At 43.5% G+C, this 26474-nt stretch overlaps 2 protein-coding genes across 5 annotated transcripts in view; both read right to left on the bottom strand.

The window, feature by feature from the left end:
• Positions 1–303: 303 nt before the first annotated feature.
• Positions 304–10513, bottom strand: LOC148903351 (gap junction gamma-1 protein-like). Of its 2 annotated transcripts, none has more exons than XM_089000913.1 (6): positions 8993–10513; positions 8829–8924; positions 3989–4248; positions 3700–3919; positions 1769–2434; positions 304–855 (listed from the first exon to the last, which is right to left on the bottom strand). In XM_089000913.1, exons 3-6 carry the CDS (start codon positions 4226–4228, stop codon positions 842–844), a joined length of 1140 nt encoding a protein of 379 aa, XP_088857039.1. In that variant the 5' UTR covers positions 4229–4248; positions 8829–8924; positions 8993–10513; the 3' UTR covers positions 304–841. The 2 variants fall into 2 exon arrangements, with proteins under 2 accessions (XP_088857039.1, XP_088857048.1); XM_089000922.1 differs by having other exon boundaries at positions 8829–8892.
• A 153-nt stretch (positions 10514–10666) lies between these two features.
• stk11ip (serine/threonine kinase 11 interacting protein) overlaps positions 10667–26474 on the bottom strand; it is a 15926-nt gene continuing 118 nt past the window's right edge. Inside the window, exons 1-25 of one of the 3 annotated variants that reach the window (XM_089000898.1) lie at positions 26200–26474; positions 25572–25774; positions 25411–25485; positions 24975–25070; positions 24791–24898; positions 24643–24714; positions 24431–24560; positions 24244–24347; positions 24074–24163; positions 23964–24005; positions 23725–23886; positions 23568–23637; positions 22644–23057; positions 22361–22566; positions 22127–22237; positions 21791–21995; positions 20771–20892; positions 20472–20688; positions 16596–16696; positions 16427–16524; positions 16071–16261; positions 15051–15135; positions 13801–13883; positions 13105–13331; positions 10667–13029 (exon numbers count right to left, since the gene is read on the bottom strand). The exon at positions 26200–26474 is cut by the window's right edge and continues 118 nt beyond it. In XM_089000898.1, the coding sequence (XP_088857024.1) occupies positions 12889–13029; positions 13105–13331; positions 13801–13883; positions 15051–15135; positions 16071–16261; positions 16427–16524; positions 16596–16696; positions 20472–20688; positions 20771–20892; positions 21791–21995; positions 22127–22237; positions 22361–22566; positions 22644–23057; positions 23568–23637; positions 23725–23886; positions 23964–24005; positions 24074–24163; positions 24244–24347; positions 24431–24560; positions 24643–24714; positions 24791–24898; positions 24975–25070; positions 25411–25485; positions 25572–25774; positions 26200–26368 (3522 nt within the window). In that variant the 5' untranslated portion in view covers positions 26369–26474 and the 3' untranslated portion in view covers positions 10667–12888. Of the gene's footprint in view, positions 13030–13104; positions 13332–13800; positions 13884–15050; positions 15136–16070; positions 16262–16426; positions 16525–16595; positions 16697–20471; positions 20689–20770; positions 20893–21781; positions 21996–22126; positions 22238–22360; positions 22567–22643; positions 23058–23567; positions 23638–23724; positions 23887–23963; positions 24006–24073; positions 24164–24243; positions 24348–24430; positions 24561–24642; positions 24715–24790; positions 24899–24974; positions 25071–25410; positions 25486–25571; positions 25775–26199 lie in introns of all 3 variants that reach the window. The other 2 variants (XM_089000888.1, XM_089000905.1) reach the window with 2 other exon arrangements.

The following is a 26474-nucleotide window of genomic DNA, read 5'->3' as shown; positions in this document are numbered from 1 at the left end:
ACATGACTCCAAATCAAAGTGTACATTAGCTGCTGAATCCAGCCTAAGGTTGAGAGGTCAGCACCTGTGTTGGAGCATGAACACAGGCCACGTGTGTCAGGGATGGGAAAAGTATGTCTCACCCAAGAGGAATGTATTTTGGCAGGATGGCGTTCCCGCTCCTGAACACCATACAGCTCAATGAGGTTTACCCATTAAGCAAAAAAAAGTCACTATTTTTGACGAAGTGACAAAGGTGAATCATATCACTTTGGGAAGGGAAAACTCATTGAAGCAGGGTAGTTTTATACTGAACTATGAATGAAAGGTGTCACAAACTTTTTTGGGAAGTCCTTATGAATGTTTTTGGAGCATATAGAATTCAAGCATTTCCCAGTTCAACAATTTGGTCCAAAGAAACAGAGGATCAAAGGCAAAGAAAAACAACAATGAGCACTGTTCCAGAAACACAACCTTTCAAAAAAAAAAAAAACGAAAGAACTACTACTTTTGTGAGAAAGAAAAAGAACCAGGGCAGTTGAAGTGGCAAGAATGGACAAGGATTTCAGAGCAAAATAAGTGAGCTTGAAAGTGGGTAAGACGACCTTGGGCTTTTGGTTAAAAATGAACCAACTCCATAAAAGCCATTAAGGGTGAATCAGCTCTCCCACACTCCGCTCCACCGACAGACATGTAGTACTGAAAGGGATGTTCTTCTTTTTCTTCTTCTTCTTTCACACTTTTGCACGCACATAATCATCCACATCCTTTCTTAGTAGTTGAACTGCTTCTCCAGATGCACCTTTTCTAATGCGATAAGGCTTGAAGGAAAGACAAGACAGAAGATATCCAGAAGGCAGGTTCAGGCATGTATTCCTGGAAAGGGGATTAAAAAACAAAATGCATTAGTATAAGTATAGTAGTAAGTATCAAGTCGTCTGTGCTTTCAATGACTGTCGCCATGTCTGATAAAACCATAGCCCAGACAGAAATGGCTGGCCCTTTTTCTTGCAACTTTTGCCTCCACACCCCTATGTTTTTGAGAAACAAAAATATGTTTAAAGTCTCCAGAGGCTCTTGTGTGTCCCAGCAATTACTCATGGGGCTTCCTACAGCACAGCAAAAAGTGTTCGCAAGCAGCCAGCTCAAGAGTTAACAGGCTTCACGGTGCCTTTCAGTCTCAGGGCACATCCACAGCGTCATTGCCAAATTTGGGAATTCAAATAACACAGCAGGAGAGGGAGATGTGTGTATGTTATATTAAATTAAAACAAAAATAAAATTACACACATGCACGCACACACACTAAACTCAGTGTATCCTTTTTACATGATTTAGCTATTATTTGGAGAATACTTTTTTCAATCTGCAAGTGAATCAATGCTCACTGAAGAATAGTATTTGTTAATTTTGATTTCATTTGATCGACCTGCTGGTTTCCGTGTTGGCCGGGCATCTTTGTGCATCTTTGAACCCCGCCTCAAACTTGTACGCTTTGGCATTTGAATTGCCATGATTCAGACTTGATCTTAGCTTTACTCCCTGGTGCTTTCTACTATCTTTGTGACTGCTTTATTTCCTGTATATTATTCTTGTCCATGTTAAGCACTTTGTTACAGCTTCAGCTGTTGTTAAAGCGCAATATAAATTCACATACATTGTATTGTATTCTGCTTCTATTACCAAAATAGACAAAAATTGAGTAGTTTGTCAATAAAACTGCAACCAAATAAAGGTACATTGAGATAAAACCCTCCGTTAATGTAATGACAATGCATCTTGGAAATACCTTTTTGGGTGACATCGCCTTGCTTTTCTTGAGCAAAATTGAGCCGGTTTTGCTCGGCCGGCGTTTGCGCCACAATGTGGACCTCGGGGCTGCTGCTGCGCGAAGGACTTCCCTCTTCAGTGTGGTAGGCCAGGTCCAAGTGCTGCTGTGCCAGCTTCAAGTGCCTGCGCAACCGCTCCAAGTCACGGGACGAGTTGCCAAAACTGTCCAAGCCAGAGTCAGCTGTTGGCAAGATCCTAAGATCCCCTTTGGTTCCTTTTTTCACAGCAGCGTGATACCCTGGTGGTGCTGAGGCAATGGCATGAAGTGAAGAGGACGTTTGAGACCTGAGGGTGGCCCGCCTGCGGAAGCTGTCGCGGATACTGCCGATGCCCAAGTGCATGATTTCAAAGATTGTGAGGATCAGGCAGAGGAAAGACACGACATACATGATCAAGAGGAAGATGGTCTTTTCAGTGGGCCGAGATATAAAGCAGTCCACTGTGTGCGGGCAGGGGGAGCGAGTGCAGGTGTAGAATGGGAAAACCTCAAATCCATACAGGATGAACTGGCCACAAAGGAAGCTCACTTCGAATGCTGAGCGCCACAGGAGCTGGCATATATAGACTTTCATCAGGCCATCTCGCATGATCCTCCGCCGTCCGTCGTGTTTCTTCTCCTGGACACCTTGAAAAATGACCAAGCAAACATACGCAACAAAACTTCTTTAGACCTGAAAGCGCCTGCTTTATCAAATGTTTGCCAATGCAAAAATGGCCATGCTCAAAAAAAAATGTGGAAGCGTATGCATTTACTGGGTCGACCAGATCACATCTGACACACATTTCATTTGGCACATTCGAAGAAGGGACGCTACAAATGATTTCAATTAGCGTGTGAAATTTGATCAAATGAAATCAAAGGCATATTTTCCATTTTTAAACGGCACATCAAATATGTAGCAAACTGTTGAGGCGCGGGAAAAATAAGGATGGGTGGGGAGGGGGGTCTTTTATGATCATTGAAATTTTATTTAAATGACAGGTTGAAAATCAATAGATTAACGAAAAGTGAATTTAGCAAGGCAAATGATCAAATTGTAGCAAATCCCCAGAAAGAGTCGCACCATACAACCGATGAGAAAAATCCCGTCGCTCTGTAATTTTATAGCATGTGGAACTGGCCTCCGCACGAGACGTTTTTCTGCCACGCATTGTTTTAAATTTATAGTTGAGCGAGATGGGCAGATACATCCAACTCCCAAGCATATGGCTTTTATTGGGTTGCTGGCTTTCATAAAACTATCATAAAGACTGATTTCTTTTCAGTAACTCAGTAATATTTCCATTAATACTTCTAATTCCATCCCTTCAATTCAATTTGAGCTTGTCACTCACTCAAATTTTCAATGGTTAAAGCTATCAACTCTGTTTAAACCTTCAAAGGGCTCGCCACCGCTTTTTCATCTACTGCCAACAGCCGCCACAATCAAGTAGATTGCGTTAACCAAGTCCATTTTTTATTACTTTTGTTCTGGGGTGTACCTGTCATCTGTCTGTACTAGAAGTGGGTAAAGCAGTGTCATAAATATTGCTTTTACACAGGTATCTATCTGCACTGTCCAAGTCAAGTGTGTGGACTTTTGCCACCTGTGGGAACAAGCGGCAGTCTGAGTGGCACTTCATCCGGCGCTCAGGAATGTTTTTTTTTTCAAACCTTGAAAAGATGGCAATCAAATTCAAGCATTTAAGAATTCCAAGCAGCTCTTGAACCCTCAAGACATGAGCCCTGAAACGTGCATAATTTATGAAGAGTGGTTTGTGGCAAAACGAAACATGCTGCAAATATGCAGCACTGGGCTACACTCCAGACAATGTGCAACTGCTGGCTCCAAGGACTGACTGAGCACAGACTAATCTATGCCTGAAAACTAAGCGACAATGACAGCTTACTTTTTTCCGCCTTGTCTGGCTTCTCTTGCTCGATCTCCTCAGCGACCATGGGGTCTTCTTCTCCATTGTCCTCAGCCTCCTCGTAGTCCCGAACTGCGCCACGGCTGACGATGGGCATCCTCTTCTTACGTCGTGGACGGTAGTCCGAGTCTTCCATGCGAGCGATTTTGTGCATGGCGAATCCCAGGTACATAATGGTTGGAGTGGTGATAGTAATTACCTGGGGTGGACACGGCATCGTTTTAGTCACACACTCGATGCTAAGACTTGCATGTAATGTGAAATATACCTGAAAAATCCAGAAGCGGACGTGTGAGAGTGGCGCAAATGCGTCATAGCACACGTTCTCGCAACCCGGTTGCTGCGTGTTGCAGACAAATTTGCTCTGCTCATCGTAGTAGATAGTCTCCCCGCCGACAGCCGTCAGGACGATGCGGAAGATGATGAGCACGGTCAGCCAGATCTTGCCCACAAAGGTGGAGTGATTTGAAATCTCATCCAGCAGACGTGTCAGGAAACTCCAACTCATGGTGTCGAGGAGCTAAGAGCCTGGGGAGTGTGGTGAGGGGGATCCAATAAGCAGTGATGCACATAAAATTTTTTTGCATGGTTTAAAACATGTTAAGTCAGTTTTACAGACCATCTTGTATGTGGTATTGGCTTCCCTTTTTTCATTGATTTTTTTTTTCCGTTACAAGTATTTACTTGAATGTTTTAACCACTCTCACCCTTTGTGTCAGCTCTGCTGGAGGTTAGCCGTTTTTTTTCTGCCCGGGGACATTTGCTGTCCATTGTGTCTGAATTTGTTTTCTTTTGTCATCAACACTGAGCCGAGCAGCATTCTGCTACTTTCTGTCAATAATTTAATAACTTGAGCGGTTCTGAGTGGCTTTGTTTGTGGGTACTGACTATATATATATATATATATATATATATATATATATATACACACACACACACACACACACACACACACACACACACACACACACAGTGGTACCTCGGTTCTCGAACGCCTCACTATTCGAACAAATCGGTGTTCGAACAAAATATTTGAGATATTCTTGCTTCGGCGTTGGAACATCAATCGGTGTTTGAACGATAATACGATGCGTGAGTGCGTACGCGAGGGTGGGGAGCTGAGCGGCGCACGGGTGTATCGCTCTCTCCGTGACCAACTGTTGTCGCTTGCGGACGTGCTGCGTTTTGCTCTAGCGTTTAATATAGGTGTACGAAGAGTTTTATCCCCTAATCATGCATCCAAAGGAAGTAAGTGCTGCTTAAAGTGACAAAAGAAAAGTAGTGCGTACAACTATTGCATTTAAGAAAGAAATAATCGCAAAATATGAAGGAGGTGTGCGAGTGTCTGATCTGGCGAGGGAATACAGCATGGCGAAATCTACGATCAGTACGATATTAAAGAATAAGGAGGCAGTGAAATCTAGTGATGTGACTGTGGGCGTGAGAGCAAGTGTCATTGGATAGATATTTTAAGAGAAAAGAACATCCTGTAGCCGAGTCATCCGTAGCTGTCATGTTCCGAGCGGCAGCTGACTCGTCGGAACGTAGTGGAATGTTCGGGATCCCAAAGCAGACACGTACTACCCAAGCAAGATATTTATTCACAAATCAAAGAAAACACAGTAAGAAGGCAGGGGTGATCCGACCCGCTTACTACGCCAAAAAGCAAATGGCACACGAGGGTGAAAAATTACGCAATCCCGGAAGATGACATAAATTTACGGGACGCGGGGAAAATACCTCGGACTGGATACACTCGCGCATCAAAGGAAGAGTCCAGGCACGGTGGCGAGTTGAGTCAATCAACCGGCATTGGCGAGGTGATCGCGAACCGTGTAAATGCCCCGTGTCCGTGATTAGAGAATGCCAGCGGGTGGAGAATGGCCAGGAGAGGCGCACCTTTCCACACCTCCTCTCTCTGAAGTCACACGTCGATCGCCTCCGAGGAGCTTTTTGCAGATAATTTTACTATTAGGAAATGAATGCAAGATGATCCCCTAATAATCACCATCGAGGAGAAGAAGGAGATCATTGAGAAATACGAACGAGGTGTGCGTTTGTGGCGTTACATGTGCACACCGCGGCTGTCATGTGAATCTCATCCTGACATATCTCTCACGCTGTGTGTCACTTCCCTGAGAGTAACTTTCTATGACCATTCTACAAATAAAGAGCCCGGTACCGTTCACCATTGCTACCATCCTTCGCCTAAAAGCTTTACACAAAGCCGTTATTTAGTTGATGCTTTCACGTGACTAATGACACCGAAATTGTCACGTGCGAGTTGACAGCTGGGGCGGGGCCCGTCGCTCGCGACCTCCGCCAGCCGAAGAAGACACTTCAATTTCATTTCAACGAGTCGCTGTCACCTCACCAGCGACATGATTACGACGCTTGTGCTGGCAAGCCCAACAGTTTGCTTTGCCAGAGGTGATTGTTAGCCGCGATCGCGCAAGTTTGGTGCTTTCCAGGATCGCGAATGTGCGTGTTGATCCCCTCATCACCGATACTGGGACATTTCAACAAGTCGCTGTCACCTCACTAGTGACAGGATTACGACGCCTCGCTGTGTCTTGTGCTGGCAAGTTCAAGAGTTTGCTTTGCCGAGGGGATTGTTAGCAGCGATGGCGCAAGTTTGGTGCTTTAAGGGATCGCGAATATGCTGGACGGATCGCCCCGCCCGCCTACTTTTGTCGCATTTTATTCCGCGTCCGTGGAATCATCGTACTCGCGCCTTTTGTTGTTATAAAATCTCTGCCAGCACCTACGGGACTCGAAGTGGATGCAGATGACATCGAGGAGCTTGTTGCTGACCATAATGAGGTCCTCAACACAGAGGATTTGATTTGCCTTCAAGAGGACAAGCAGAAGCAGGCCATCCAGGAGTTGATGTGCAGGCTTTTATTGAACAGTTCCATCCAGAAAAGGCTATGAGAATCATCAACATGATGAATGATAATGTGATGCCTCAGTTTCGTAAGATCTTACAAGTCAAAGCAACAGGTGACAATTAAGAGCCATCAACGACCATCACAAATGTAAATAAAGTCACTTTATTATATAGTACAGTGTATTTCTTTCATTATAATACAATAGCACATTTATTATACATAGAATAAGGTATGTTGTGTGTAGTTTTAAGGCTTATTTAGTCGAAAATTATATTTTATGGAGACCTGGGAACGGATTATTCTCATTTGAATGGTTTCCTATGGGAATTTTTTTTGGGGGGGATACACACTTTTCGCCTTACACACTCTGTCTGGGAACCAATTAAGTTCGTAAGCCAAGGTCTCACTGTATAGACTGAGTATAGTTTTGCTATTTTGAATGTTCCTGTGCCGATGATCATTTTGTGTTTGGGAGCCTTTTACTGAGCGAGGTGCTTGTTCTGTAGCCACAAAGGGACGCAAGTCTTCTTGTGCCGGTCCCAAGCCCGGATAAATACAGAGGGTTGTGTCAGGAAGGGCATCCGAAGTAAAAGGTTGGCCCAAACAAACATGCGGATCAAACCTCTGAAGATGGAGGACACTGATTCGCTGTGGCGACCCCGTGAAGGGAAAAGACGAAAGGAAAAGAAGATACATGCCTTTCACATTACATATTAGCAATAGGCAGGCGGACATTACTCAGATCAAATTATATGGCTCCGTTTCATATTTTGATATTGGAATCCAGTAGCGTGTACAATGTTGCATGGTGTTCCTCTTTGTTATTCGCCGATGTTACTTTTTGATGTATTGATGAACAAGAGCAAATGAAGAAATGGGTTGGAAAAAGTTAAAATCGGAAGCATGTGCAAGTTGGAAATCTAAAAATATGTTTCTGTTGGAGATTTTCACCACTTGCGGATGGGTCCAGAACAACCCCCCCCCCCCCCTCCAAAAGAAGGATCAGCATGTGACAAGAAGCAACAGAAGCAAGTAGCAGGAAATACAGCCTTGGAGCGACATCTGTTTTCACCCTATAATTACAAAAACGCCACCTTTAAAACCAGTGGGCAGCGGAGAAAAAGACACGTTGAGAGAGCAGTGCTATTATGTGCTCGCGGAGGCGCCTGTTCTTTTAAACGCCATTTAACAGCCTTGCAGAAACGTCACAAATTAAAAAAACTGCGGTATCCAGTCTCGCTTTGACCACTAATGCTCTCCAAAAAACATTGATTTCACATCACGTCTCTACATTGTCAGTGCAACGGAAAACAAATGATATACGAGTACTCAAACGTGGCACTGAAAATGCCTCGTGTACACATCAGCTCAGGCAAGCCGTATAATCAGAAATAAATTATACTGTATTCGATCCCTTCAAGTTTTAAAAGGACCTCCAAGTGCAGCAGAGTTTTAAAACGTTTGAAACAAACAACGTAAAAGTAGCAACGCGAAAAAGGGAGGAAAGGCTTCAATGTTAAGCAGCCTTTTATGGGAGAAAGGTTCTTACTTTATTAAACGTGGCCATATTTTGAAGAACCCTCGTGGACAATTTTTGAAAGTTTTTTTTGTAAAATAATTCAATTAAGTTCATTTTGTACTTTTGTCTGAAAAGTCAACCAGGCTGTGCCATAGAACTTTCACGCTATCATAGAGACTTGGTTAAATCGTCGTTAACGCATCGTTAAATAGAACTCCTCGAGAAGACACAAAAAGTGTCATAAATGTGTATTACAAACTCAAATATGCAGTTGACTAATAAAAGTCACATTTTAATATTCACTCTAGCACACGGGGAAGGGTAGGAGGGGGTTGTCTGGTTTGGTAAGTGTGTGCAAAGGATCCAGACGAAGCGGAGGCGTCTGAACATTCCTCGCTAACCTAAAACAGAAAACTGAATTTTATGGTTCAGGGAGCCGAGACCGAGCGCCGCAAGAGTCGGCCAATTCACAGCCAATCTTTGGGCCCTCCACAGTATGGGAGAATAACTGGAGAAGCACACCGTCGACAGTTTGGTTCCCTGAGCTCTGCCGGGTTTAAGTGGTAAACTAAATCCGGCTTGGACACGTCCCATGGTAACGTGCGAGAGAGGCGCACATCTGTGCTCCGCATTGCTCTGATTGCGTATTACAATTGATATTGAAAAAGTACATTTTATGAAATGGAGTATTGACTTACCGTGTCCACCATCAAAGGTCGCTACGAATCGGCCGGATTCCACTCAATAGAAAAGCTTGACTCCCTGCATGGCCAAGACAAGCTCCAGTTGAACCACTGAAAGGAAAGAAGCCGAGCGCTCCACCAAAGTTCCAGTACCTCCAAACCCCAACACAAACACTCACCTTGTACGCGACAGAAGCTTAATTGCGCCACCAGGTTTTCCCAATTAGCGTGCGTTGCTCCAGCTCAGTCTGAGTCCATTCGGCCCACCGTGACCCCTGGCGCTCCAAACAAAATAAACGCTGGCTTCTGTGGGCTCCTGACTCGTCTTCTTCCTCCTCTTCGTCGCGCCGCGTAAGTGGCCCCATCAATAAACACCCGCCCTCCCCGCCTGAAACCCGAGAACAGTACCGCCGATTATTTTTACGTTTTTTTATTGTGTGGGGATTAACACCAAATTTATTTTTTTTAAGCGATTATGGCTACGTGTCATTTTGGATGACTTTAACCGGAAATTTTACTGGAATATATTAATACATAAATGTATAAGTATTACACGTGTTGCTGTTGAGATGAACATAAAAAAAATATATGAATTAGTTGGAAATGATCAAAACTAGATTCAGTGGTGTCATTTAACTCATTCACTGCCAGACAATGTGCAAAAATGTGTCCACTCCAGTGCCAGGTTTTTTTTGTCATTTTCACTCAAATTGCAGAACCCACAGAATGTTGAGTTTTAGGTCGACATAAACATTCAATACAGGGGAAAAGACCTTTGACTTCTTTAATCAGAAAAAAAGAGTTAATTCTTAAGTTGTATGGGTCTGGATTTATCTGAGCTTGAAATAGGGGCGGCTGTACAAAATACAATACGTACATACATATTGATTTACATGTATATAGGGCTTTAACAATAGCTGAAGCTGTAACAAAGCACTAAAATGCCTCCCCCTTGTGGAAGGGAAAAACATTGCCAGAGGTCTGCGCAGCGCTTTGTCGGCACACCCCGCAAGAAAGAAAAAAAATCTGAAGAAATTTAGGAACGTCGCTCCAAGTCACACTTTTCAATTCTTAAATAAATTCGGGAACGGCAGCAAATGAGTTAAAATGAAAAGAAAATTTAAGCCAGTCAGTCATGCAGCGTCAAGTACTCAAATGGTACTCAATTTTTCCAATTCATGATGGCATCCAGATGTGGTGTGCTTTTTTCCACAAAATGTTTACCCAGCCACAACTTCCTCTTGTGCAATTATGGAACAAGGGGTCAAATGATTGCAATGCCGTGCATGAGTGAGACTGGGGAGGAGGTTAAGGCCTCAAAATTCTACCGACAGGTACTAACCTGGAACAGTCTTGAGTTTCAATCTTAATTTGCACATCATTTGTTCTTTGGTGTGGTGCACCTGACTGACCTTTTCACCCCGAGCTTTCCCACAGACAGTCAACTGTTCCTGAGACAAGCAGGTCCAGAAACGCAAACCATGTTCGATTTTCAAAGCCGCATTTAGTAGTTTGGACCACATGGGTTCAGCTGAAGGTGATCGTGTGTCTTCAACAATCGTGTGCAAAACACATGTGGCGCACTGGTGGCAAGGAGAAACATTTACACACTGGAGTTGGTTAGCCCAGCATCCAAATAATTCAGAGAGGCTCGAGAACTTCACTGGAATGGGAAGAACTGAGCTTGTGGTGCAAGAATCAAAAACTATAATATGTGGGTGTCCAAGCTACAATTTGGAATGCATTTTGTGGACGCTTGACTTTTTTTGTAGTGCGCATCAGTGACTAAAATTTAAAATAGATTGCGAGTGTTCTACATTATATTCCTTCCACCTATATTGAGTAGCAAGACAGAAAACACAAAATCCTTTATTTCCCACCAAACGCAAACCCAATGTCAGAAATGTCTGTTCCGTGGTGCCCTGGGTCATTCTCAAAGACTCCTGCCAGTGGGACATGTCTGGACACCTCACTGGCCGATGTCCAGGATGAACTCTAGTCATATGCCCAAGCAGCCATTCTCAAAAATCCACAAGAATTTGCTTTAACATCAGTCTTTCTAGCCTATGTGTACCTCTAACAACTGTGATTGTTTCCGGTGTGTTGAATAAATTACAAATAAATGTAGACAATGCATACTTAATTCATTTGTATCTGACCCTTGGAAGAAAACATTTGGATACTGCAGCACTCCAAGCAATGAAGGTGGGCGCTCATGTCCCTCGCCAGTAGCAAACGTTTACTGTAGGAATAAACAAAACCAATCAAGTGCCTTTGCTTTGAATGCCTTTGATTTATATACACTACAGTTTGATGAAAAGGTTTCTTCAGCTGTCATCTGCACTTCTCTGAAGGTGTTGGACGTTTCGCTTCTTATCCAAGAAACTTCGTCAGCAAACTAAAGTCTTACTGGTAGTTTAGGCCCTATATATATATATATATATATCCCTACTGTCCAGACATGGCGGTGCCGGACTCTGCTATGGTAGGTCCCTGCTCTCAGGTTGGGGGGAGCAGAGGACTACTCCCTTACACTCCACTGATTGTTCCTATTGTCCTGACTGTCCTGATATGTGGACGATACTTTTGTCACAATTAAAAAACAAGAAATTCAATCATTCACAGATCACTTCAACTCGGTAGACATCAACATTAAATTTACTTGTGAGGACATTAAAGAGAACCAACTAGCCTTTTTGGATTGTAAAGTAATTATAAAAGAGGACAGAGCGCTAAAAACAGAAGTCTTTAGGAAGGCTACGCACACTGACCAATACTTACTTTTCGATTCTAACCAGCCTTTACAACACAAACTAGGAGTTATCAGAACCCTCCAGCATAGGGCTAAACTAATACCAACAAGCGTTGAAGGTAGAGAAAAGGAGTCAAAACATATCAGGAGAGCACTCACAAACTGTGGGTACCCTCAGTGGTCATTTAAGAAATGTCAGAAAGAAAGAATAGGGAATGAAACCAAAAATTCTGAAGACACAAAAAGGAGAGGAGTAGCAGTACCTTATATTGCAGGAGTTTCTGAAAAACTACAAAGAGTCATTTGGCAACACAAAATTCCTACTTATTTCAAACCGATAAACACTAAGGCAGAAATTAGTGCCTCCAAAAGATAGGCTGCCAAATGAAAAACAAGGTAATGTATTTTATTCAATACATCGTAAGAATGAAAATTGTAAAGAGCAGTACATTGGGGAGACTAAACAAATTCTCAAAAAAAATACTTTATCCACATCACAGGGATAATACTAGTGGGCCTCAATCGGCAGTACATATGCACCTAAAAGCTAGCAACCACTCATTTGACGATAATGAGGTTAAAATCTTAGCGAAAGAACATAGATGGTTTGAAAGGGGAGTAAAAGAAGCAATTTTCATAAAACATCTAAATCCTTCATTAAACCGGTTTGGTGGGGTGAGGTTCAATTTGGATCGTTCGTACAACAGCCTACTTAGGCAAAATAGGATTAGAAATACTGATGAGGTGATACCGGTGGAAGTGGGGCATTCAGGCCAGTCGTTAGTCAGGACAATAGGAACAATCAGTGGAGTGGCAGGGAGTAGTCCTCTGCTCCCCCCACCCTGAGAGCAGGGACCTACCATAGCAGAGTCCGGCACCGCCATGTCTGGACAGTAGGGATATATGTATAGGGCCTAAACTACCAGTAAGACTTTAGTTTGCTGACGAAGTTTCTTGGATAAGAAGCGAAACGTCCGACACCTTCAAAGAAGTACAGATGATGGCTGAAGAAACCTTTTCACCGATGGACCACTCCTGTACGACTGAGAGCTTACACAGAGTAACAATCTTACTCTAGTAGAAAAAATAAAAGACAAACATAAAGCAATTATTTAATGAATGCTGAAAATTGCAAGATTTTTGGACATAAATCATCTGCTAGTGTGAGGCTTCCCACATGCATGTGTTGACTGCTTCACAGCCAAAAACAAAAAACAAAACAGCACATGACTCTAAGATGGACGTGGGCCTACCTGCCACTTTGAAGGTGCAGGTACATAGAGAGAAAGAGAGAGGGAGCGAGCACGAAAGAGAAACCCACTGTTAAGTTTCTTTGCCATGGGTAGTTGTGTGTAGCCGAACACCAAACATGGACTCCCAATGTGTTCGGATCCAGGCCAGCAGAACATGTAGGAGCTCAGAACTCTCAGAGCGAACCTGCCAGGTCTTCTCCTCTTTCAGTGTCTTCAAGATAAAATTAAGAAACGGCAATCAAAAACAATTGCACCCAACAATGTAACAATTGAGAGAGGGGCTCACCTCGTCGTAGAGCTTGACATCCATCTGCCGCTGCTCATGAGGCCACAGGTCAATTGAGCTCACAAAGCTGATGGGCAGTGTCTCCAGAAGAGAGAAGCTCCCGCTGCTCGGCACGGGTGTCCCGTTAACTCTCGTCAGGTTGTTTGTGTTCCTCCACTGGTGATCCTCGCTCAACAAGTACAGAGTCTCTCGGGTCGCCAGCACAGTCACTGGTGCCCAATTGTTTTCTGGAATGGCACGCGGGCAAGAGAAAGTATTTTAATATGACCATGTTTCATGTACTTGTTTTTCAATTCATTAGTGACATCGAAGGTGAATGTCAAAGCCCACTCATGTGTTTGATTTTTGAGGTTTCCACAATTTAGAAATGTTGAACATGAACATAAAATGTGAATGTGCAGATGTTGTTGATGTTTGCATTGAGTATCTGAAATGTTAAGAATCAGTCAAACGGGGCAGATCTGGACATGCTCAAATGGCAGCGCTATAAATTCCACTCATATGTGTGGAAAATTGCCCGAGGAAGACTGTAGACAGGGCGGCGTCCTACATCTCTTGCGAAAATGAATGGAACTTCCTCTGCCTGTGGGCCCATTTCCCAGCGATATGGCATCCAACACAGACATCAAATCATGAAATGGTGGCATCATGGCATGCATTGGTAATGATGAATTAAGGGATTTTTAAGTGGTTAACCTTGGAGCAAAAAAGCCAGAATGTAGCAAAATTGCAGCTGGCCGCCCTCCACATCTGCTTGGATATCTTCACACACAAGAGGCCTGGTGCAGGAAAAGAACAAAACCATGTACAGAACATGCAGTACTGTGGAGTGCTGGGGTAAAATAACCGTCAATGAAGAAAAGCTAAGAAAGTCAATGTAATTTACCGTATCATGCTATCATATTTTTGCCTATTTTATGACATGTTCAAGACCAAACTTGTCATGAAATCATAATAATTTAGAATATTGGGCTACTCCATGTTAAATGTTTTTCTGGAACTCAACGAAGCATATCCAACTATTCAATGCTAAATGATTCTGCATACCTTGACAGTCTGGTAATGTTATTAATTGAGAGTTTAAACCTTCATATACTAATAACTTCAATGTTCATTGAGATGATGTGTGTTTTTACACCTAGTTTGCAGGGAGATTTAAAAACTAAAAAGCCCAAATCATCAAGTGATGTCAAAAATGAAAAATATAAAACTCTCGCTTGCACACATGCTTTAAATCCCTTTAGTTTAAGCTCTTGTTACATGTTTTACAAGTGCTTACTGTGTCCACCACTGACTGGCAGCACAGACAGCATCAAACAAATGCGCCCCAGGATGACATCGATATTTGCTGCAGAAGAAAAAGGTGAGGTCAGAGGGCTCTGGCAGGACAATCGCTGAGAGCAGAGCAAGCCACATTGTGAGCCGAGGCACATTTTCATTTCAAGACCATTATTTTTTTCTTTTCCAGCGCCAAACAACATGGTGAACCGTGACATCCGTGCGTCGGGGTGGAATTCTCACATCGGCTTGATGTTTTCCCTGCAGTCATGGTGGCCACATTGAGCAAATAAAAACTTGAAGGTACAACACACACACACCAAGCGAGAGTTTCTGATTGCTTTGTCTTATTCTTTTTAAATCACACCGTTTTTCTCAATCAAGCTTTCATGTTAATCATCTTGTTCCTCTACAGAGGAAGAAAAAGAACTGCTATAAGTGGGTAAAAACATACAAATAAAAGGTGGCGACCAACAACCTGTACAAAAACATACGCCTGTATCAGTGCATGACACATGCTCCCAAATAAGGTGCGGTTTACCAGCTAATTTAACGGAGCCGTGTTACAGATAAAGTCTTCCAAAAAATGGAATGGAAAAAAAGATATGTGTCTGGATAAAAAGGAGCTCATGCGCACAAGTCTTATCTCGATGCATGTGCAGAAATACCAGAGATGGTGCTGAGGATTGAGTCTGGTAGTTGAGATTGACTTCAGTTTGCTGTCGGACCGATGCGCCATCTCACGCACAATTCCTACAGAGAGCAATGACACGAGGAACGAATTCAAAACATTTGGAGAACTCAAAAGCTACAGCTGCATCAAAGGCCAGCTAAAGAATTTGATTTGAGTAAGACAGTCCTTCACTTCAAACAATACATCTACGCTCATCACACACAATTAACGTAAAGGACTTTTTACCAATAAGACTGTGCTATGACACACACACACACAACGGCCACAGCAGCTTTTAAGAACAGGAGCATGTCACCCTATTTGACATCTGTTAAAAGCATGGCGGCAGATTTCAACCGCACAGCTTCACAGGCATATTTGAATGGACGCACGTCAGAGAGGAATTTAAAGGGATACTCACCTGGAGGAGGAGGAACACAGTCTGAACAAGTATTTTCTTCAAAGTAACTACCATAGTACATAACTTTTTTTAGTGTAAACCATCTCGCTGTTTTAAAAAGGTGAGGGGTGTAAAGGACATTTGTTGGTTCCCTGTTTTTTCCCTCTGAAGTTGGTCAACTGGAGCTGTAATTATGGGCAGACTTCTCTGGCGTTTAAGTGTACCGATCAAACAGGCTGTATATCATAGATAGAATGGGAATTCTATTATTGCATGTTAGACATTTTTTAGCGCACCAAGAGTCGAATAAAGCGTTTTCCTTCCGGCTTCTAGTCTCACAAGCAGATGAGTTGGGCCGAGACAGACCTTTGCCACGTATCACATGTGGTATAATGTCGGTATGTTTCTGTGGCAAGAAGACCATGCTATTGTGACAGCTGCAGCGAAAAATGTTCAGATTGTGTTTAGCGAAAAGTAGCACAACCAACAAGAAGAGCAGGAAAGGGTCAGGGAGTTTCTTTCTCAAACAATGCGAGTTGGTCCTTTAATGGGTTTCCCACATGTTGAACAGGAAGTGTTTTTCGCTCGTGCTTGTGTTTGGCTTAAGCTTCTTACCTGTCAACTGGCCAAAAAAGTGTTTGCAGCGTATACCGTCCCGTACCAGGAGGGTGTAGGCCACACCCGTGGCTTCCCCATCTTCAAATGCAATGTGGATGCTCTGAGAGCCAAGCCCCACCTCCAGGTAGCTGAGCTCTAAGATTGGGTGGCAGTCACGCTTTTGGAGCCAATCAAACAGCTGTCCTTTGCTGGGAAGTAATGAATACCGACCGAGGTTAAATTTAACAGTGGCAGGAACTTTTAAAAAACAGTACAGGGCCTTGACAATTCTTTTTGTCAAGGAAAAAAAAAGGTTTTGACACAAGGTTTCCAATAGCACAGATCCAAGTATTCACTCTTGCTCAGCTTCTCACCTGGCTACTGGTGTTACTTCAAGGACATAGATTTTCTTGTCTGACACAACCACAAGAGATGGAAACTCTTCCGGCTCCCCAAATCTTACAATTGATGACTGGCGGCAAAATGCAATGGCCATTCAGTAAGCAGCCGTGCAACTTGCATTTGAGCACAACAGTTACTCACCTTCAGGAAACAACTGAGCTCCTCCTCCTCTTCAAAGACATCGACGTCCAAGAAAAGCTTCAGCCGATGGTCGACCACCTCAAAGGCCTCAGTCAGCAGGTCTAAGTTTCCAGTGGAAAATCAACAAATGTTAGAGACACCTGACAACATTTGCTTCTGGAGGCTGGTTTCATCGAAAAATACACAAATCACGTGCTATTTTGTTTTAGAGACCCCTTTTCACAGTAGTAAGCAAGCAAGCAGGAACACAAGTAAAATGTTCTTCTTTTCCTTTCGGCTTTTCCCTTGAGGGGTCGCCACAGCGAATCAATGTCCTCCATCTATCCCGGTTTTGTGCATCCTCTTCTCTCACACCAGCTACCTTCATGTCCTCTTTGACCACATCCATAAACCTCCTCTTGGGTCTTCCTTTCGGTCTCCTGCCTGGCAGTTCAAGGCTCAGCATCCTTCTCCCGATATAGTCACTCTCTCTCCTCTGGACATGTCCAAACCATCTCAGTCTGCCCACTCTGACTTTCCCTCCAAAGCCTCTAATATGAGTTGTCCCTCTAATGTACTCATTCCTGATCCTATCCAACCTGGTCACTCCCAAAGAAAACCTCAACATCTGTAGCTCTGCTACCTCCATCTCTGCTTCCTGTCTTTTCTTCAGAGGCACTGTCTCTAGTTCAAACATCATGGCTTGTCTCACCACTGTTTTATACACTTTTCCTTTCATCTTAGCTGAAACCCTCCTATCACACATGACACCTGACATTTTTCTCCAGCCGCTCCAGCCTGCCTGGACACACTTCTTCACCTCTTTTCTACACTCTCCATTGCTCTGGACAGTTGACCCCAAGTACTTAAAATCTTCCACCTTCTTTATTTCTTCTCCCCGTAGCATCACTCTTGCACTTGGATCCCTCTCATTCACACACATGTATTCCGTCTTGCTGCGACTGATCTTCATTCCTCTCCTTTCCAGGGCATATCTCCACATCTCTAGTTTCTCCGCCACCTGTACCCCGTTCTCGCTACAGATAACAATCTCATCTGCAAACATCATGGTCCAAGGAGATTTTTGTCTAACATCGTCTGTCAGCCTGTCCATCACCATAGCAAACAAGAAGGGGCTCAGAGCTGACCCCTGGTGGAGTCCCACCTCCACCTTGAATTCCTCAGTCACACCGACAGCACACCGACAGCACACCTCACAACTGTCTTACAGTCATGATACATGTCTTGCACCGCTCTGACATACTTTTCCGTCACTTCAGACTTCCTCATGCAATACCACAGCTCTTCTCTGGGTACCCTGTTATACGCTTTCTCCAGATCTACAAAGACACAATGCAATTCCTTCTGACCTTCTCTGTCAGCATTCTTAAAGCAAACACTGCATCTGTCGTACTCTTTTTTTGGCATGAAGCCATACTGCTGCTCACAAATGTTCACTTCTGCTCTTAGTCTAGCTTCAACTATTCTTTCCCATAGTTTCATTGTATGGCTCAACAACTTTATTCCTCTGTAGTTAGTACAACTCTGCACATCTTCTTTGTTCTTAAAAATGGGCATGAGTACTCCATTCTTCAGGCATCTGTTCACCATCTAAGATCTTGTTGAATAACCCAGTCAGGAACACCACCGCCACCTCTCCAAGACACTTCCATACCTCGATTGGTAAATCATCAGGCCCGAGTGCCTTTCCCCCCCTTCATCCTCTTCAGCGCCCTCCTCACTTCATCCTTGCTAATGTTTGCTACATCTTGGTCCACAACAGTCACGTTTTCTACTCTTTGTTCCTTCTCATTTTCATTTTCCTCATCAATCCTTCAAAGTACTCTTTCCATCTTGCCATCACACAATTGGCACCTGTTAATACATTGCCATCTCTATCCTTAATCACCCGAACCTGTTGCAGGTCCTTATCATCTTTGTCTCTCTGTCTCGCCAGCCTGTAAAGATCAGTCTCACCTTCCTTGCTGTCCAGCCGAGCATAGAAATCATCATAGGCCTCTTGTTTGGCCTTTGCCACCTTTACTTTAACCGTGCGCTGCATCTCCTTGTACTGCTGTCTACTCTCGTCCGTCCTCTCAATGTCCCACTTCTTTGCTAACCTCTTTCTCTGTATACACTCCTGCACCTCCCCATTCCACCACCAAGTCTCCTTATCTACCTTTCTTCCACTCGATACACCAAGTACTTTCCGACCTGTGTCTCTAATCTGGAATCTGGAAGGACCTCTTACCCACCCAGTTCTTGTCTTACCTCCTTCCTAAATGTCATGCAACACTTCCTTTTTCAACTTCCACCATTTTGTCCTCACTTAAGCCTTTGGTTTCTTCATCTTCCTCACTGCCAGCGTCATCCTACACACCACCAACCTATGCTGTCTGGCTACACTCTCACCAACCACTACTTTGCAGTCACTGATTTCCTTTAGATGGCGCCATTGACACAAAATGTAGTCTACCTCTTTACTTCTGCCTCCACTCTTATAGCTTACCCTATGTTCACAATAGCCATTTCCATTCTCTTAGAAAAGTCAACCACCATCTGTCATTGAAATGTAAATTTATCCACTGCGAGACTAATAAAGGCAAATCCAATCCAATCCAATCCAATCCTTCAGCGTTCCTCATCTGGAGTCCAAACCTGCCCATCACCTCCTCATCATCTTTGTTTCCTGCGCCAACATGTCCATGTTGTTTGTTCAACCCTCTCACTTCTCGGGATGTTCTGTATGTCTCCATCAGAGTCCAACCAAAATTTCTCCTTCTCCGCCAGCTCACATTCCACTTGTGGGGCATACCCACAAACAACATTGAACATCACACCTTCAATTTCTAGCTTCAGACTCATCATTCTGATACTCTTTTTACTTCTAAGACATTCATTACAAACTCCTCTTTTAAGATAACCCGAACTCCATTTCTCTTTCTGTATTCACCATGATAGAACAACTTAAACCCCGACCCTAAGCTTCTAGCCTTGCTCCCTTTCCACCTGGTCTCCTGGACACACAGTATGTCTACCTTCCTTCTCTGCATCATGTCAACCAGCTCTCGACCTTTACCTGTCATTGTTCCTCCATTCAAAGTTCCTACTCTTAATTCTATACTCTTGGAGTTCCATTTCTCTCTCTTCCTCCGGGCACACCTCCCCCCTCTCCTTCTTTGACTAACAGTAGTCAATTTTCCACTTGCACCCTGATGGTCAACAGTACCAATGGTGACCGTTGTTAACTCGGGCCTCGACCGATCCGGTATGGGATTCAGAGGCTTGATTCGCACATTTGTTTTGGCAATTTTTTTTACGTCGGAGGCCCTTCCTGACACAACCCTCTGTATTCATCCGGGCTTGGTACCGTGATACTCCCACCGGTATCACCTCATCAGCATTACGAATGTTGCCTAACCTGTTCGTAATGCTGATGAGGTGATACCGGTGGGAGTGGGGCAAATAGGCCAGTCGTTAGTCAGGAATGTAGGAACAATCAGTGGGGCCACAGGGAGTGGTCCTCTGCTCCCCCCAACCTGAGAGTGGGACCTGTCATAGCTGTGTCCGGCGCCGCCATGTCTGGACATTAGGGATATATAAATAGGGCCGATACGACCAGTCAGACTTTAGTTCGCTGACGAAGCCTCTTGGATAGGAGGCGAAACGTCCGAAACCTTCAAATTTGTACAGACGACGGCTGAAGGAACCTTCTCATCGATGGACCACTCCTGTACGACTGAGAGCTTACACAGACGCACCCAAATAAATAACACATTTAGGAACAGGTTTGCTAACAAGCTTTGCACAACAATTTTAACAACAGCCGAATCCTCTTGCAAGGTGTCATAAATTACAATACAGTTGGAGTCATGGTATAATAAAGCCATCACACACCAACGGAGTTATCTCTTCCCGAAGGCTGGAATCCAAGTGGTGTAGCAGAGATGGTAGCGTAGCTGTAGCTGCCAGCCAAATCCTCTTTGCTTTGGCAGTCAGCATTGAAGGACAGGGAGAATGAGTCAGACCCGGTCTCCCCAACGTAAAGCGTGGGGTCCGCTGTGCTGGCACGAGTGGCAGTTTCCACCAGATTATCACTAATGCAAGGGATTTCCTGTTGAAGAGTGTGACATTTCAGGTGACTATTTTTGAAAGTGTATTCAGAGACGAGATAATCTTCCACTTAAGAATGACACCTTGATGTCTGTAATGCCTGCCGTTGATGCGCATTGGATTGGTGTACTGCTGTAAGGGAATGGCTGGCCAATTAGCTGGATCAAGTGGTCACTTCCACATTCTGGGCAGTTATCACAGTTGCCTGAAAAAAATATTTACAAAATGGTGGAAACATCGTTTAAAATCTACTTATATTGTATCGCATTATAAGGTTCCAGGAGAGACGGGAAAAATTATATTTTACAGGCATGACAGAGAGACAGGAAAACATTCTCAAATACATATGAACACCTTCGAAAAAATCTGCATTATCTGTTGAACCTTACAGACATGATTTGGACACTGGCAGGAAACTACAGGAACCGAAGAGAAGCACAAACACACACACAAATACAGGGAGAACAGGTGCCGGCAGAAATCCTAAAAAAATGCTGTTTTGGCAGCATTAATGGTCAATTATTCACTCTTTTTATGGACAGTATTGACAGCATACAAAATAAGATTGCCTATAAAAATATGCTATGATATCATCCATCCTCTTTACAGACCACTCGACTTCCCTAGGTGAGAGAAGAGCCTGGTCTTCACCCAAATGACTGAGAGGGCACATCCAGTACAGGCCAACAACCATTCACATTGCTTCAGGCAATGTACAGAATTTTCACCCATACTAGTACCACCTGGTGATGAAGAATCTTCAAAACCTCGAAAGAACAATGTAGAGTGTGAATGCCAGCGCAGGTCTTTCACGTGAACCGTGGTCAAAACACACATAGGCTGGCTGCTGGCTGAATGTAACCTGCTAGCAGTTGATTATGAAGGTTAAAAAAAAGATTGAGCAGAAAATAACTGCATGGACAATACTCATTTCTGTATGTGGACAACACAGCCATGAAGACACCACAGCTTTAAACTAGCCCGATATTTCCATGTTGCACTACAAACATATGATGAACCACCATCCATTTGTTTTGACAGGGGAGTGTTTTTAAGGACTGACTCACAGCCTCTGCATGATTTAGCTTGTTCACCTTTGTCACCTTCATCACATTCCAGCAACTCTTTGCCATCCTGCTCATCGCAGCCCTCAGGCAGCATCATAGATCTTGTAGTCCTCGCTTGAACTCCAGCTTCCATGAACTCTGACCCGCAACGAAGGCACTGTAAATGAACATTGCCTGGAAGAAGCCCTGCGCCATGGCGGCGGTTGGCCTCTACCACAGGTGAGAGCACATCAATGAGATCCTGGTGAAAATAAATAAATAAAAACGTACAAGAACACAAATAAAACACTTTGGTCATGGGCACTAGTCTCAACCCAAATGTTGCCCTTTGTCTGTAACATTATCATTGAGCTGCATGAACGTGTTCACAACCTTCAGGGCCTGCTTTGAGTCATCATCCAGAAGGACGTAACATCGCCGCCTCTTTTCCTTCATGATATAATTAAATTTGATCTCTACAGCTGGAAATATTCCTTTGGTATCCTATAAAAATAAATACATAAAACAAACAAATAAATATGATCTGTGTGTGTGTTTATGTGTTCATTTATTCTCCAGGTAAGCACAATGTCGAATCACATAAAACAGGCAGAAAAGTGACTTCACCCTGTGGGTCCAAGCTGCCTGCGTGGCATCGACGCTGGTCAGGCAGTCAAGCTCAAGACAACGTCGCTCCTGTCCTGACTGCACATCTACCTCAAGCAAATGCCTCAATTTGATACGCAGAAATACCTCCTTCCTATTGTCATCCCCACTCTTTTCATCTTCATCGTCAGGTAAGACTCCCACCAGGAGCGGCAGGCATTGGTCCACTGCACTCAAAAACACACCATAATGTGATATTTGATAACAGTATGTCAAGCATGTATTTTGTTTTTGTCATAACTACCTCCCAGGTCTCCTTCTTGTTCTGCTTCCTTAGAAATGCCACTATCATCCCTCATTGAATTGTGGGACTGGACTGCCACCAGACCATCCACCACAGTGTCTTCCAAAGTAGACTCGGTGTGCGCAGGGCTCTGACTTGGCCACTGCAACGTGGACTCTGTCTCTTGTTCAGCGTCTGACTTGGGCATTGGCACCTTTGCCTCAGATGAGATAAGTGGTGGAGGGAGAATCTCAGAAGATAGAGAAAATGGTATGACAAGGCTGCTGGACAGTGTTTCCATGCCCTGAACAGTCTTGGTAGGAGGCGGCGTGACATCCACATCCAGGTGGTGCTGGTACCGTAGCCAGTCCTCACCAAGTTGCTCTCTGAAACTGGACATTCGCTCGATTTCCTCTTGGTGTGGAAGAGCAATGTCTGGGAAGGAAGCACACTTGCACTCATTACAGTGCAGACCAACACCACAGTTTAACAAATCTTAAAATATACATCTGACTCAGGGCGGCCACAGTCTCTCTGTCTCCTCCCGTGCAGATGGAAAATAAAATGATTCAATTTACTGTAATTCTTTTCCATTTCCAAGTCTGAGTCAGTTTAACATCAGAATACCGTTGAAAACAATGTTGACTTATTTTTCTCCAGTACAACCCAGACTCCGGATTATTGTAATTTTTAAAATGTGCTCTTGCTTCTCTTCCCATTGATTATATTACCTAATTTATCTGAATTTGGAGTAAAGGAAGAGTTTTCCCCCCATACTCGCTCATGGCAAAGTCCTCCAAACGTTTTGTGGCAATGGTTTGTCAGTTAATGCAAAATCCTGCTCGGTAACCAGCTATTGCATAAACATGCCGGAAAACATAACCTGCTTTGAGGTAAGTAAGTTTTATCGAAAGAATTACAACCAAAATATCTCTCATAACCCACCCTGTGAGGAGGACACGGCCTGGTAGTCTGTATCACTGGGTTCAGAGATACTTGCTTGGCGCACTTTAACCTTGATGTGCAACATACATTTTTTTCAGGTGATTGTCGAGCATATATCACAGTTGCCAACTCTACCACAGTTTGATCGGCATCCTACCCTGGACTTCTTCTTGTGAGCATGTGAGACTCGCACCTCCCTCACTGAAAGACTATCGCTGAGCTCCCCAGCTCCGCTCGACACATCTGCATGACTTTGTTCTAACTCCGCCGGAGGGGACAACTGGACCTGGACAATCAGTTGTCCAGATTTTGGCAGAACCTGGGGAAAGGAATGCTCTCCTTTTAGACTTTCCTGCTTTAGATCTTTACAAACATTTTACACTGGCGGAAACTTACAGATAACTCGGAGGAGGAGAGCGCAACACCATCAAGTTTAAACTGTGAGAAATCAATAGACGAGAATGGGATTCAAATGCACTCCTTTATGTCACCAATATTTTACCCACTTTGAGGCCAACAGCTTTGGGGGAGAGATGTCGGACAGCACATGTGCGATGAGTCTTCTGGAAGTACAGCGGGTTGCCCTCCAGGTTCAACTAAATGACGGGACATTGGCATGTTTAAATAGCCATCTGCTGTATGACATGTATGGACAGATGCATGTTTGCGTTCTCACCGTGTTTAGGCAGTGAAGCAAGGAGAGAGGAGCCAATTGGGAATGCTCCAGAAGAAGATTATAGGCCAAGTCCAAGTGCTGGAGGGATGCCAACTGTTCCACACCTATTGATGCCCCAAAATGATAAACCGCAACATATTAGGAGCATATTTAAATCAGTTTGTGTTTTGGTCAATGTACTGTGTACCGTTAATAGTCTCCAGTTCATTGTTCCTGAGTATGAGCGTGAGCAGTTTGACTGTGGCGCTTATGCTAAGTGTTGGCGCCCTCTGAAGGCAGTTGTAGCCTAGATTCAAATATTCCAGTTCACTCAAAGGCTGACAGGGAAGAAGAATAAGTCATTAAAAGAAGTGCAAAGACTGCATTTTCAAAACAGGAAGCAAACAGTTAATGTCTTACCTTTAGAAATTCTGCACACTCCTGAATCTTGTTGTGGCTTAAATCCAAACATTTGAGGACATTTAGGAGACTCTAAGACAGGAAAGGTAATGAGAGATTTTGTCAGTAAAATGAAAGGTAAGTCATTCATTTTGGTCATTTGTCTCACTAAAGACTGGTCAAGGCAGACAATGAAGTTGTAGCTGAAGTTAAGGGTGTGCAGCTCCAGCCATGGTAGAGCAGAGCTGAGGTCACCGCCACATAGGGAGAGGATCTCCTGAAGGAACAAGTCGCCCACATTATGTTACAGAGGCTCGAACTGTCAGATGCAGTCACAGCTAAGTAAAAAGCACCTCTAACGAGCTGAGGCTCTTAGAGCAGATGAAGGCCTCCAACTGGGAATAAACTCCTCTGAGACCCTCGAGACAGTGCGGCGGGACATTCTTCAGCTGCCAAGAGAAATAAAAAAATAGAAAATGCGTCATTTGATTCAAATAAAATAAAAATCTGAATTTTTATTAAATTAATTCAGCATAGCTTTCAACATAGATCAATGAGTGATACTAAGTAAATGAAAATCAAAAACAAAAATAGAAACAGATAATGAAGGGCAAATAATGTTCTTATTGATTGTATTTACACAAACAGCTTCCAACAGGTTTGAGACAGAGATGGATGAAATAGCAATCTCGGATTGTGGCACTGACAATCAAACTGTGACAATAAAATAGAACACATAAGTAGAGAAACAGACAGGTGAAAATTAAAGGACCCCAAAGAGTAAAGTACCTCTAAACACTTTAAAGACTTGAAAGGGAAAATCTTCACCCAAGACTGTAATCTTGCACCTGATGGGTTGGTGAGCTGTATAAAGCACACACACACACACACATGGGTTTCAAATGACAAATATGCCATTAGTTGTTAATGTGTTGTTAGTTTAAAATCACCTTAAGAGAGATTGTCTTCTGCATTATGTCAAAGAGAAACTGCAGTTGCAGCAAGGATGCAGTGTCAGATGGATGAGACGGTAGGGCCAGGAAACCATGCTGCTGATTCCTAGACAGCAAGTGCTGCTCGAATAATCGGTTGAGTTGCTGCAAGTTAGTCACTGGTAGGGTCAGCGTACTGTTGCCGCCAAGCACTAACTCACCTGCAGATGGAGGACGGTGGACAACTGAGCTGCCCATATGGGGGCACATTTTCATCAACCATTATATTGCTGAAAACATCATTTTTATTTCAGAAGTAAATATAAAAATAATTACTAAAACCACGTCTTGAAACAGAACTGTTCATTGTAATTATATTGGTTATTTTGATTATCTCTCTCTCTCTTTCTTTCTTTCTCTATCTCTCAAGGCTTAATGTTCGACAGAAAATGAATTGGGCAATCAATATATTTGGAGTGCACTTACTGAATTCCAACAAGTTTTTCACTGAACTACTGAAATTATACAACTCATCTACGACATTCCGATTTATTCAAATGTACTTACATATCTATATATTTTAGATTACCATGCCAAATGAGAATCAGGGTGTACTATTTGAACCCAACTTCGGATCAAAACTCACCATTATCTCGGAGGAGTGTTGCCAGGCTAATGACAAGCGAGGACTGGCCACCGTTAGTACGAGACATTCTGAGCCGGCGTTGGCGCACCGAGATGCTGTCGGAAATGACAAGCTTTCTAGTTTTGAATGCGCCAACATAATAATTCAAAACAAGATCAGCCGGAACCATTTGACAAAGGAAAAACTAACATTCCGAGCTCAGCTGCACCGAGACAGCCAGTCAGCTACGCGAGCTGAAACACTTCCTGGTCACAAGCGAATATGTGTCATGTTGG

The sequence above is a fragment of the Hippocampus bargibanti genome, linkage group LG01, assembly GCF_051943395.1.
Source record: "Hippocampus bargibanti isolate YZ-2025 linkage group LG01, ASM5194339v1, whole genome shotgun sequence".
NCBI lineage: Eukaryota > Metazoa > Chordata > Actinopteri > Syngnathiformes > Syngnathidae > Hippocampus > Hippocampus bargibanti.
The sequence above is the reverse complement of the archived record's forward strand: the minus strand, read 5'-3'. Positions and strand labels throughout refer to the sequence as shown.

Coding starts and splice junctions, on each gene's coding strand:
- LOC148903351 (XM_089000913.1), bottom strand. CDS start 4,228: ATGAGTTGGAGTTTCCTGACACGTCTGCTGGATGAGATTTCAAATCAC. Junction 3,920..3,988: donor TCCGCTTCTGGATTTTTCAG/GTATATTTCACA, acceptor TGTCCACCCCAG/GTAATTACTATCACCACTCC. Junction 2,435..3,699: donor GCCAGACAAGGCGGAAAAAA/GTAAGCTGTCAT, acceptor TCATTTTTCAAG/GTGTCCAGGAGAAGAAACAC.